The sequence below is a fragment of the Budorcas taxicolor genome, chromosome 2 (genome assembly GCF_023091745.1).
Source record: "Budorcas taxicolor isolate Tak-1 chromosome 2, Takin1.1, whole genome shotgun sequence".
Lineage (NCBI taxonomy): Eukaryota > Metazoa > Chordata > Mammalia > Artiodactyla > Bovidae > Budorcas > Budorcas taxicolor.
Window position 1 is genome coordinate 20,481,105 of NC_068911.1, and position 11,579 is coordinate 20,492,683.

The following is an 11,579-nucleotide window of genomic DNA, read 5'->3' on the forward strand; positions in this document are numbered from 1 at the left end:
AAGATCATGGCATCTAGTCCCATCACTTCATGGGAAATAGATGGGGAAACAATGGAAACAGTGTCAGACTTTATTTTGGGGGGCTCCAAAATCACTGCAGATGGTGATTGCAGCCATGAAATTAAAAGACACTTACTCCTTGGAAGAAAAGTTATAACCAACTTAGACAGCATATTCAAAAGCAGAAACATTACTTTGCCAACAAAGGTCCGTCTAGTCAAGGCTATGGTTTTTCCGATGGTCATGTATGGATGTCAGAGTTGGACTGTGAAGAAGGCTGAGCACCAAAGAATTGATGCTTTTGAACTGTGGTGTTGGAGAAGACTGTTGAGAGTCCCTTGGACTGCAAGGAGATCCAACCAGTCCATTCTGAAGGAGATCAACCCTGGGATTTCTTTGGAAGGAATGATGCTAAAGCTGAAACTCCAGTACTTTGGCCACTTCATGCAAAGAGTTGACTCATTGGAAAAGACTCTGATGCTGGGAGGGATTGGGGGCAGGAGAAGGGGATGACAGAGGATGAGATGGCTGATGGCATCACTGACTCGATGGACGTGAGTCTGAGTGAACTCAGGGAGTGAAGATGGGGAGGCCTGGCGTGCTGAGATTCACGGGGTCGCAAAGAGTCGGACACAACTGAGCGACTGAATTGAACTTAACTGAATTATTGTAACCTCAACTATTTAAAATTATACCTCAGCTTCAACTAATTGTTTGGCACATCCTAAAATGCAAAAAACAAAACGCTGAGTTAGTGTAAAGGTAAAAGTACTGGGTAAAAAAATGTCCTTCTGAGTGGTGGGGGAGGGCATCTGATGTGATGTACTGGCAACGAACACGTCATCTATGTGACACCACTGCCAGAAAGGGTTAACCTGAACCTAATCACACAGAAACCACAGGACAAATCCAAACTCAAGTCTGCAAAACTAGTCTGGACTATCCCAAAATGTCAATGTCATGAGCAGGAAGAAAGGGATAAGGAACTGCTCCTGATGGAAGGAAATGAAGACAACCAAATGCAACCCTGGATTAAGGAACTGAGAAAAAAAGACGAAAAGACATTATTAGCACAACTGAGAAAATCTGAATATGAACCAAATAGTACTGTAACAAAGCCAAACTTCTCCAACTATGATCTGTTTGATTGCTGTTACACAGAATGCCCGTTCTTTCTTTAGGGGTGACAGGGCATGAAAAAACCAATGTGGCAAGATATTAGTAACTGGTAAACCTAGGTGGAGATACAAGTGGTCACTGCACTCTTCTTGCTACTTTAATTAAGATTCGGATGATTTTTAAATTTTTTAAATGGGAGGACATTTTCTTGATTTTGAGTGAGAGACATCATAAGTTAACCTAAGCAGAACATATACAGCCATATTTAAGTCTTTCCAATTGTGGGCAATACTTATGAGATTGTCATGAAACGGAGCTGTAAAGGACAGTAATTTATACTCACAGATTGATTTCAGATACCAAAAGTCACAAGAGGTTATAGAATGGTACTCAGATTTTTTAATGTTTATATTTAAAATTTCCATAGAGGGTTTTTACACACTTTAAAATTAAGCTTACCTTTTATGATTCATTTATTCTACCAACTGATGTACCACATAGCTTCCGAATAATGCTAGAAAGAAACCTATCAGTATGAAATTGTTGGCCTACAAAGCACATCACAGGAAAGCAACACAAAAATTGAACAAAATCCGAAGCTTCTTCCCCCCAAATAAAGTTGGGTGAATTCCAAGAGCACCCTATCTAGGAAGTTCACACCTGCTTTCTCTAGTCTTGCCTTAGTTAGCACGTCCCAGGAAAAGGTGTCTCAGATAAAAACACTCCAGGTTAGATGCTACATTATATAGTATGCAGTATCTTTAACAACTTCTCTCATGTGATAGCATTTAATGGTTGGTTTTAGGGGGGGAAAAAATCCGCGTAACGTAAAGCATGTAACTTCTACTTCAGACAACACACACTACATTAAATTAGTAAGATGGTCACAAAACAGTCTATTGAGGTAATTATTTTCAGAAAGAAAGAAGAAACCAAAGTTATCTTTTTTTCCTATTGTGCAGTATAAAATACTGCGTAGCCTGAAGTACTCTAAGAGTCAAAAGGTCTGTTTGAATCCTGGATTTGTCACTTTAGAGACCATAACCTTGACCACTGTTTTCTCACTTGTAAAATGAAGGATCCAAATATTGGCTGGTGTTATGGTCTAGATCTAAATACGCAATGATTTTATCATTTTGGCTTCCTATATATATATAATTTACAAAATTTAATTTATACATGTACTTTATATATATAATTTACTGTATACACACATATATACTTTTTTAAGTTAGATACATTGAATTAGAAGGGTTTTTTTTAAACCATAAATTGTAATTTATCATCTTTTTTCCCTAAACCTCGATGTCTGTTCTCACTCACATTTATTTTGTTCAGAGGCTGGGTCAATCTCCCCTTCGCCCAAGACAGAGACCCCTGTATATTTAGTGGATTTTAATTTAAAAAAACATGTAGCCACATCAGGTCTTCGTTGTGGTGCACAGGTTCTAAAGCTCAAAGGCTCAACAGCGGCTGCCCATGGGTTTAGCTGTCCCAAAGCACGCAGGCTTAGTTCCCCAACCAGGGATCGATCCCACGTCTCCTGGACCTGATGGCAGATTCCCAACCATTGGATGGCCAGGCAAGCCCCAAGACTCCTGCAGCTCCAAGACTCCTCTCACAACTAACCCCAGTAAGTAGGTGCCAAACACCAGACTCAACATCTTGAGTAATCACACTCCTGCTTTTCTACTACCGCTTGGGTCGTCCTCACCTCTTGCCCAGAAAACTAGTTATCATTTTTCTATCCTATCACCACCCTATCTTAAAGCTTCGTAGTAGCTTCCCACAGTGTAAGATTTATGCAAAATATCCTCCACTGGATATTCAACAAACTCTACCCCTGCCCCCACCCTTACACGCCAATGCAACTGAACTACTTACTGCTATTTCACAATCCCCTATACTTTCTGGATGTCGCACCTTTATTTCTGCTGTTGTTCCTACACTGCCTTTTCCTCTGCCTTTTAAAATGGATTCCATTCTTTTAAAATTTAGTTTCAGTGGTGATCTCCCGTTATCTAGACATTACAGTTCTGTTTTTGAATGACAGGATACTGACAAAAAGTGACAACTTTAATGGCCGACAGTAAATTAAGAAGGAGAGTTGACCTCATGCGGGCAACCAAACTTATCAACTGTGCCAATTTTATTTAACCGGCTCTGGCTACCTGGCACACTGTCTTCAGGGTTTGCAGCTTAGCAGAGGAAAAGGAGAATGGCAATAAAACTTCCGTCATCCATTCAGAGACTGGAGGAGTTTTCAAACAGGGGGTCTACCCAGTGGGAATCTGAAGTCCCACGGTATTATAGAACATATTTAATGCTTACAGATTTAATGTTAAAAATCCAAATGTTTGGTTGTATTCAGGAAACATGAAGATCTAGAACAGTGGGGGTGATTCCACCCCTGAGGGGACCTCTGGTGGTATCTTAAGACGTTTTCTGACCGTCACACCTGAGTACTTCTGGCCAATGCTGCCACACAGCCCATAGTACACAGGGCAGACTTCACAGCAAGAAATTATCTGGTCAAAATGTCAACAGTGGGTCTACTGGTTAAGACTCCGAGCTTCCGGGGCAGGGGGCACGGGTCTGATCCCTGGTCAGGGGACTAAGATCCCACGTGCCTCATGGCACAGCCAAAAAAGAGGTCAACAGTGCCCAGGATGAGAAATTCTTATCTAGGAGTGCTGCCTGTATATGAGGGTTCTGCCTCTCCAAAGATACTTCCACGTTTTTTGGAAGTGAAGAACCATGCCTTTTGTGAGGCAAATACAGTCCAAAGCGTAACATCTCCTGCAGTTGCCAGTGGTGTGGCCTCCTGGAAGTTACTTAACCTCTTTGTGCATCAAAGTCTTCACCTGTAAAACAGAGACCAGGATCCTGAAAGCACCTACCTCAGAGAGTTCCAGGATCAGATGAGTTGATGTAAGATCTTCAAAGTGTGCCAGGCAGACAGAAAACACCCACTAAACCCAGCTACTGCCATTTTTCTCTTCCCTAGTGCTTAGGCTTGCATTTGGAACATCTAAGATGGGCAAGAAATGTTTACCCACTGAATCTAGGATGATGCCTTCCTGGGGAGGCACAAATTGGTAAAGACAAATATACTCTCCTTATTTGGAAAAAAGGAAGCACAGAGCTAAGGATGGAGGTGGAAGGAAGCATTTACCCACCTAATCTTCTCTCAGAAAACTTTTAACCTTTAGGAAATGTTCCCCTCGCCCAAGGACCTTGGTATACACTGGCCTGTAACACCCTTCATATTTGTTTTTCCTTTTCATTCTTTCTAACCAACTTAAGATCTGTGAATTTATGAATGCAATGGTATCGTCTTTTGACCCTGGCATCATTTACCCGGAGTTAGTTATTCATGTGCCCATTACAGCCTTCCTCCTATAATGCACATGGAGTCTGTGGACAGGGACAACACTTGACTCCTTTTTATAAAACCCAAGGGGCCTCACAGACCTTGGCAACTGGCAGGCCCAAACCTCTCCCTTCACAGATTAGGAAGAGAGAGGCTAAGTGATTTGCCTAGAGTCAAGGTCATATTGTTAAGCGACAAAGCTGGGATTCAAACTCTGATACAAAGCTGATACAGACTCCAAGTTCTATCCAAAATTATACCTGTTGTAGAGACAATTTTTAATTACGTCCCAGAAAACCTCCACAGAAATTATACTGATAGTTACCTGACAAAGCAAAGACAGAAATACTGACACCCCAAGCCCCTTTCTGAAAGTGTTATCTTAAAAACTCAACCTGTTTATTTAATCATTTCATATCTTAACGTTAATAGCTTCGAACAAGACTTAAATATCCAGTTATTCAGTCAGCAACGTCAGGCTTAATTTCCTTTAAATGACTGTGTAATTATTTTGAACAACAGAGTATCTCTTATTTGCTAAACCAATGACGACCATCCTTCACTGACTGAACAGATTCTTTAATGACCAGTTTAACAAATTAATATCTATATAACCCCAAAGACCAGCAATTTGAAATGATTCTATATGCTGAAAAAACATCCAGATGATTTGAATTGTGAATGTTAAGACCTCAATACAAACACAAAACTTACAATTACCAAGCACAAACTACATTAACACCTGAGATAGACAATTTTTATTTTATTTCGTTCAAGTAAAAGCTGCTCACTGATTAATCTAGAAGTTTCTCTCAGTGTCCCAATATGATGCAAAAGAAAATGGCGAAAAAGAAAGGACTGTAAGACCAGAAAATGAATGTGAAAAAGAGTTAAATGCCTTGATGCTTAAGCAATTACAGCTCAATCAATAAAGCTCAACATTTTCATAGGGGCATCGTTTAAAAAACAACAACAAAAAAAACCCCTTTGTGGTGATGATTTAAGTTACCTGTGCAAAAGCACTCAGGCCCAAGGGGAGTGAGAACCATTTACTGGGAACAGATTTTTAATTATTTTACCACCTGATAAAAGGAGCACACACCGAACGTAGATATAAATGTATTTTCAAAAGAAAACAAAACGCAGTCTATGCTCGGTAAAGTTCAAGGGCAAAACTGTTTTCACTGCAACAGAATCCGCCTGACTACAATGTGTTGGGGGTGGGGGTGGGGGAGCGAAGACATAGTATCTTTTTATAAAGGCAACAATTTGAGTTACAAAGTAATAACGGGGAAGCCAAAACAGTTTGACAGCCCGCCATAAGGGCCGCCTCAATCATGAGTCACACAATGCCTGCAACCATTTACAATAGTAATTAATGCACAAGTCCCCTAATTAAATTCTAAAAGGGTGAGAATGCTTTAACTAAGTTTACAAGAATTGCTTTTTCGCTGTTTTTTGCCACCCCCTCCCCCCGCCCAAGAAAGGAACACACGCGTAATTACGCATCTCCCCGCAATTCCTCCATCCACTATTCCCTCCAGCCTCTTCTCTGGGTCTGTTCCCTGCGTGCGATAGAAAATGACACGGGAGAACTTCTAAACCCAGCAAGGGCGAGCCACGGTGGAAATGCACGATTAATGAAAGGGGATGAGAGGCGGAAAGCGCGCCCATCTTACCTGCTAAGATTCCTTTCTACGTCTTTGGTAGCTTTAGCTTCCAATTCTCTGAAACGGAAAAGAAAAAGGGGGAGAGAGAGAGAGAGATGCGCGTGAAAACGGAGCTGCTGCTGCAGAGGCTCGCGCCGGAGCCGGATGGGGCGGGGGAAAGGGAGCCCGGGGGGGCTCACAAAGCTGCGGGGCTGCAGCCCCGATTGCGGTCAGGCGGCGCGGGCTAGCCGCAGCCCCCGGCCCGGCCCCAGCGGCGCAGCGCGGCCCCTCCGGGCCTCCCGTTCGGCCTCCGCAGCGGCGCAGCCGGCGCCCCCTTCGCCGAGGCCCGAGGTCTCGGGGACGCCCGGCGCCGCCGCCGCCGCCGCCCGCGATCGCGGGCCCTGCGGCAGCGCCCGAGGCTCCTCCCGCCCGGAGGGAGGCCCCCGCCCCGCTCACCTCATGTGTGTAAAGTGCACGAGCAAGTGGGGCGCGGCGAGTGAGGCTCGCGAGCCTCAAGCCCTCCGTAGCGCCGCGGGGAGAGGCCCGAGCCGCTGCACCAGCGCCATTTTCTACACCGACCCGCTACCGCCGCCGCCGCCGCCGCCGCCGCCGCCGCCGCCGCCGCCGCCGCCGCCGCAGGCCCCAGACCGGAAGTGAATGCCCCACTCGGCAACCCCTTCCGGGAGTGTCGCAGCCACCGGCCTCAAGATGGAGGCCCTAGCAACTAGACCAGCAAACTGGGCAGACCCTTGGCAACCGCCCTGGCGCGGCGCGGCCGCGGGCCGGACCTCCCTGTAGCTTGTCACAGCCTCGGAGCTGCCCCGCACAGCGGCTTGGGGGCCCACCGAATCCTGAGCATACCCTTTCTCGGTGCAGTCAGCTCTGATTCTGACATGAGTTCCCTCCCCTTCTCCTCCTTCTTTGCTGCGACACAAGTTTCCTTCCCTGCTGCCCGGCCCCTCCCCCACAGAAACACACCAAAAAAAAAAGAAAAAGAAAAAGAATCGCCTAAACCGCAAATTCTATCCCTGCCGCAGCATGATGAGCCCGCGCGGCTTTTGAAATCCGCCACTTGCGATTACTTTTGACCTTGGGCCAATTGTTTAACCTCTCTGCTTCTCCGTTTCCTCCTCAGGTAAAGAATGCATACCTGAGGATGACTGTGACGTTTAAAAGCGACTTTTATCCTTCGAGTTAGGCTGACCATTTGACTCAGCAATTCCTCTTCATGAATTTCTGTTCAAAAAATAATCCTGGGTAGCTACAAATATGTCACCATCGTGATATTAAGTCCTGCGTTGATGGTAGTGAAAAATTGTGACGGCGAAAATGTCCAACATTAGGAGGTGGCTTTAAAGACTGAACTACTTCATGTGTTAGGATACTGTTAAAAATGATGGTAAGGAAGAGTAACAGCAGGAGGGGAAAATGGTTACAGTAGAATAAGTGAAAAAGCAAGTTCCTCAGTAGCTCACATGGTGAAAACATGTAGATAAAGATACATACATATAGATAAAATAAAAAATACCTACTTGTAGATACAAGATACATACAGGTAGATACAGGAATACCTGTATATACAGGTATGTAGGAATATAGATACCTGATACATACATTCATGTGGATATGTGTGTATTCTTTCAATCCTCTCACAATGTTTTTTTTTCCCCTCCTCTAATCTAAAGGTGACTCCAACTCTGTGCTTGAAATCCATTCCTTCTCAGAAACCTCACTATACCTGTCATCCCATTTTCCTCTTTCAACTGACTTTGATCCTTTCATTGTCTTTAAAACATGCCTAAATGTCTTCCATTAAAAAAACAAAAACAAAAAACAAAGCTCCCTTGACTTTCCAGTTCTTGTCCTCTCTCAGGGAGATGTGTAATGTGTGCTAAATAGCTTCAGTCCTGTCTCTGTGACCGCATGGACTGTAGCCTGCCAGGTTCCTCTGTCCATGGGATTCTCCAGGCAAGAATACTGGAGCAGATTACCATTTCCTTCTCCAGGGGATCTTCCCAACCCAGGGATGGAACCATGCCTCTTTTCTACCCTGCATTGACACAGGGATTCTTTACCACTAGTGGCACCTGGAAGCCCCTGATGTGTAAATAAGTTAATGAATAAGAGAGTGAATGAATGCACAGAAAGTTCTAAAGCATATGCACCAACATGTTAACTGACGATATGAAGTTTTAAATTTTTTTGTCAAAATATCTTTTTTCCAGTTTATACAATGCTTGTAAAAAATTTTTTTTAATCTCTTACAGAATATAAAATGTTGTTTCGATGCTAAGTCATATCTGACTGTTGTGCGACCCCTTGGATTGTAGCTCTCTAGACTCCTCTGTCCGTGGGATTTCCCAGGCAAGAATACCGGAGTGGGTTGCCATTTCCTCTTCCAAGGGATCTTCTCCATTCAGGGATTGAACCCAAATCTCCCAAGTCACCTGCATTGCAAGTGGATTCTTTACCTCTGAGCCACTGGGGAATCTCAATGTAAAATGTAGGGGGCACCGAATAAATCTTGTGACTCCTTTTCTTGCCATCATCCTTAAGTTTGATTCATCCATGTGAATATTTCATTTGGTTTTCTTTTATTGTTCTTTCTACTGAAAGCATTAAAAATTATATTACAGTATTTTTTAGGAATTAAAAAATTAGAACATGTATATATAGAACAGTATGCTTTCATACCAAGTTTATGATAATTTTCCATAAGAGCATAAGGCAATGAAAACAGCTATTAGGATTAGCTGATTTTTTTAAAAAAATTAGACTTTCTTAGGTTTGAATCGGAGAAGACGATGGCACCCCACTCCAGTACTCTTGCCTGGAAAATCCCATGGATGGAGGAGCCTGGTGGGCTGCAGTCCATGGGGTCGCTAAGAGTCGGACACGACTGAGCGACTTCACTTTCACTTTTTACTTTCATGCTTTGGAGAAGGAAATGGCAACCCACTCCAGTGTTCTTGCCTGGAGAATCCCAGGGACGGGGGAGCCTGGTGGGCTGCCATCTCTGGGGTCGCACAGAGCCAGACACGACTGAAGCGACTTAGCAGCAGCAGGTTTGAATAGGATTTCTCTGATAGTTCAGTTGGTAAAGAATCCTCCTGCCATGTAGGAGACCTGGGTTCGATTCCCCGGGTTGGGGAGATCCCCTGGAGAAGGATCAGTATTCTGATCTGGAGAATTCCATGGACTGTAGAGTCCATGGAGCCGAAAAGAGTCAGACATGACTGAGATGATTTTCACTTTCAGGTTTGAATAAATCATTGATTCTCAGCTGGGGCAATCTGCTCTCCAACCGTCACACAAAGATTTAGCAATTTCTGGTTTCTGAGTATCACAACTAGATACTACTGGTATCCATGTGGGTAGAGGCCAGGGTTTGGGTGAAACATTTAACACTGCACAGGAGATTCAAACCCCTGCCCCTAACAGGCGAAGAAGGCAATGGCATCCCGCTCCAGTACTCTTGCCTGGAAAATCCCATGGACGGAGGAGCCTGGTAGGCTGCAGTCCTTGAGGTCGCTAAGAGTTGGACACGACTGAGCGAATTCACTTTCACTTTTCACTTTCATGCATTGGAGAAGGAAATGGCAACCCGCTCCAGTGTTCTTGCCTGGAGAATCCCAGGGATGGTGGAGCCTGGTAGGCTGCCGTCTATGCGGTAGGACAGAGTCAGACACGACTGAAGCGACTTAGCAGCAGCAGCAGCAGCTGCCCCTAACAGGAGAGTATCTGAACCAAAATACCAATAGCACCCAAGTTTGAGAAACCCTGGAACTAATTCCCAGCTTCAGGGAAGCTGAGAAGATGCAATTTCTTGAAGATCTTTTCAGAGTGGTTTGACAACCCTCCAGGGCTGTATTATGAAGTCCTGATAACTACTTTTTGCTTATCTCTTAAACTTGGCTCATAGAGGTAGGTCAAAGAAGGCTACAGCAAACAAGCACTGATTCCTTAGCAGAAACCTACTGTGACTTCCTTGGTGGGCCAGTGGTTAGGGCTCTGTGTTTCCAGTGCAGAGGGCGAGAGTTGAGTCCTTGGTTGGGGAAATTCCCGTGCAGTCAAAAAAAGAAAAAGAAACTACTAAGGGATCTTCCCTAATATTCTTTCCCTTTATTAATAATTACTCTGTCTATTGAATGTCCCATCACCATACAAACATATTCTATTAAGTTCCACAGAAGGAAAAAAATGCACACAAAACAAAAAAGCTCCATGGATACCTCATTCCTCTCCAAGTTTTTTTGTTTGTTGTATTCTCTCTTATGAGCAAAACTGCTTCAAAAGGTGTTCTACACCAACTTATTCCAGTTGCTCATCTCCTTTCCCAGCCCAGTCTAACCTGTCATCCCCACTCCCCACCCCAAATCACTCTTATCAACATCAGAAATAACCTTGATTGTCACTAAGTTGTGTCTGACTCTTTGTGACCCCATGCACCAGGCTTCCCTGTCCTTCACCATCTCCTGAAGTTTGCTCAGACTCATATCTACTGAGTTGTTGATGCCATCCAACCAGCTCATCCTCTGTTGCCCCCTTCTCCTCCTGCCCTCATTCTTGCCTAACATCAGGGTCTTTTCGCATCAGGTGGCGTATTGGAGCTTCAGTTTCAGCATCAGTCTTTCCAGTGAATATTCAGGGTTGGTTTCCTTTAGGATTGACTGGTTTCATCTCCTTGCTGTCCAAGGGACTCTCGAGTCTTCTCCAGCATTGCAGTTCGAAAACATCAATTATTCAGCACTCAGCTTTCTTTATGGTTCAACTCTTACATCCATAAGGGAGTACTGGAAAAACTGTAGCCTTGACTATACCGACCTTTGTCAGCAAAGTGATGTCTCTGCTTTTTAGTACACTGTCTAGGTTGTATTAATAGCTTTTCTCCCAAGGAGCAAGCATCTTTTAATTTCATGGCTGCAGTCACCATCTGCAATGGTTTTGGAGCTCAAGAAAATAAAATCTACCACTGTTTTCCACTTTTCCCCCATCTATTTGCCATGAAGTGATGGGACCGGATGCCATGATATTAGCTTTTTGAATGCTGAATTTTAAGCCAGCTTTTCCTTGTGGCATATGCAATCTAATTCCTTGACCAGGGATCGAACCCAGGCCCCCTGCATTGCAGGCTCAGAGTCCTAGCCCCTGGACTGACAGGGAAGTCCAAAATGACCTTGAAGCTCCCCGACTCAATGGTAACATTTCTATTCTGATCTTAATTTACTTCTTAGCTGTATTTGTCACAACTGACCAGTCCCACTGTCTTAAGAGAGCTTCTTTTCCTGGTTGTCTTGGCAGGACAGTCTCCTGGGTTTCTTTTTACCTCTCTACCCATTCATTTTTGGGGTATCCTTTGTCATCATCTTCATTTCTTCAACAAAAAAAACGTTGATCTCCAAAGCTCCCCCCACCCCTATCTCTCCTGGGATGGGTAA

At 44.1% G+C, this 11,579-nt stretch overlaps 1 protein-coding gene across 1 annotated transcript in view; it reads right to left on the bottom strand.

Annotated features, from left to right (window-relative positions):
- The window catches only part of TNRC6A (trinucleotide repeat containing adaptor 6A), a 95,527-nt gene extending 88,815 nt beyond the window's left edge, over positions 1–6,712 (bottom strand). Inside the window, exons 1-2 of the mRNA XM_052652139.1 lie at positions 6,598–6,712; positions 6,172–6,219 (exon numbers count right to left, since the gene is read on the bottom strand). Coding sequence (XP_052508099.1) covers positions 6,172–6,219; positions 6,598–6,602 — 53 coding nt within the window. The 5' untranslated portion in view covers positions 6,603–6,712. The remainder of the gene's footprint in view (positions 1–6,171; positions 6,220–6,597) is intronic.
- Between the last annotated feature and the right edge of the window lie 4,867 nt (positions 6,713–11,579).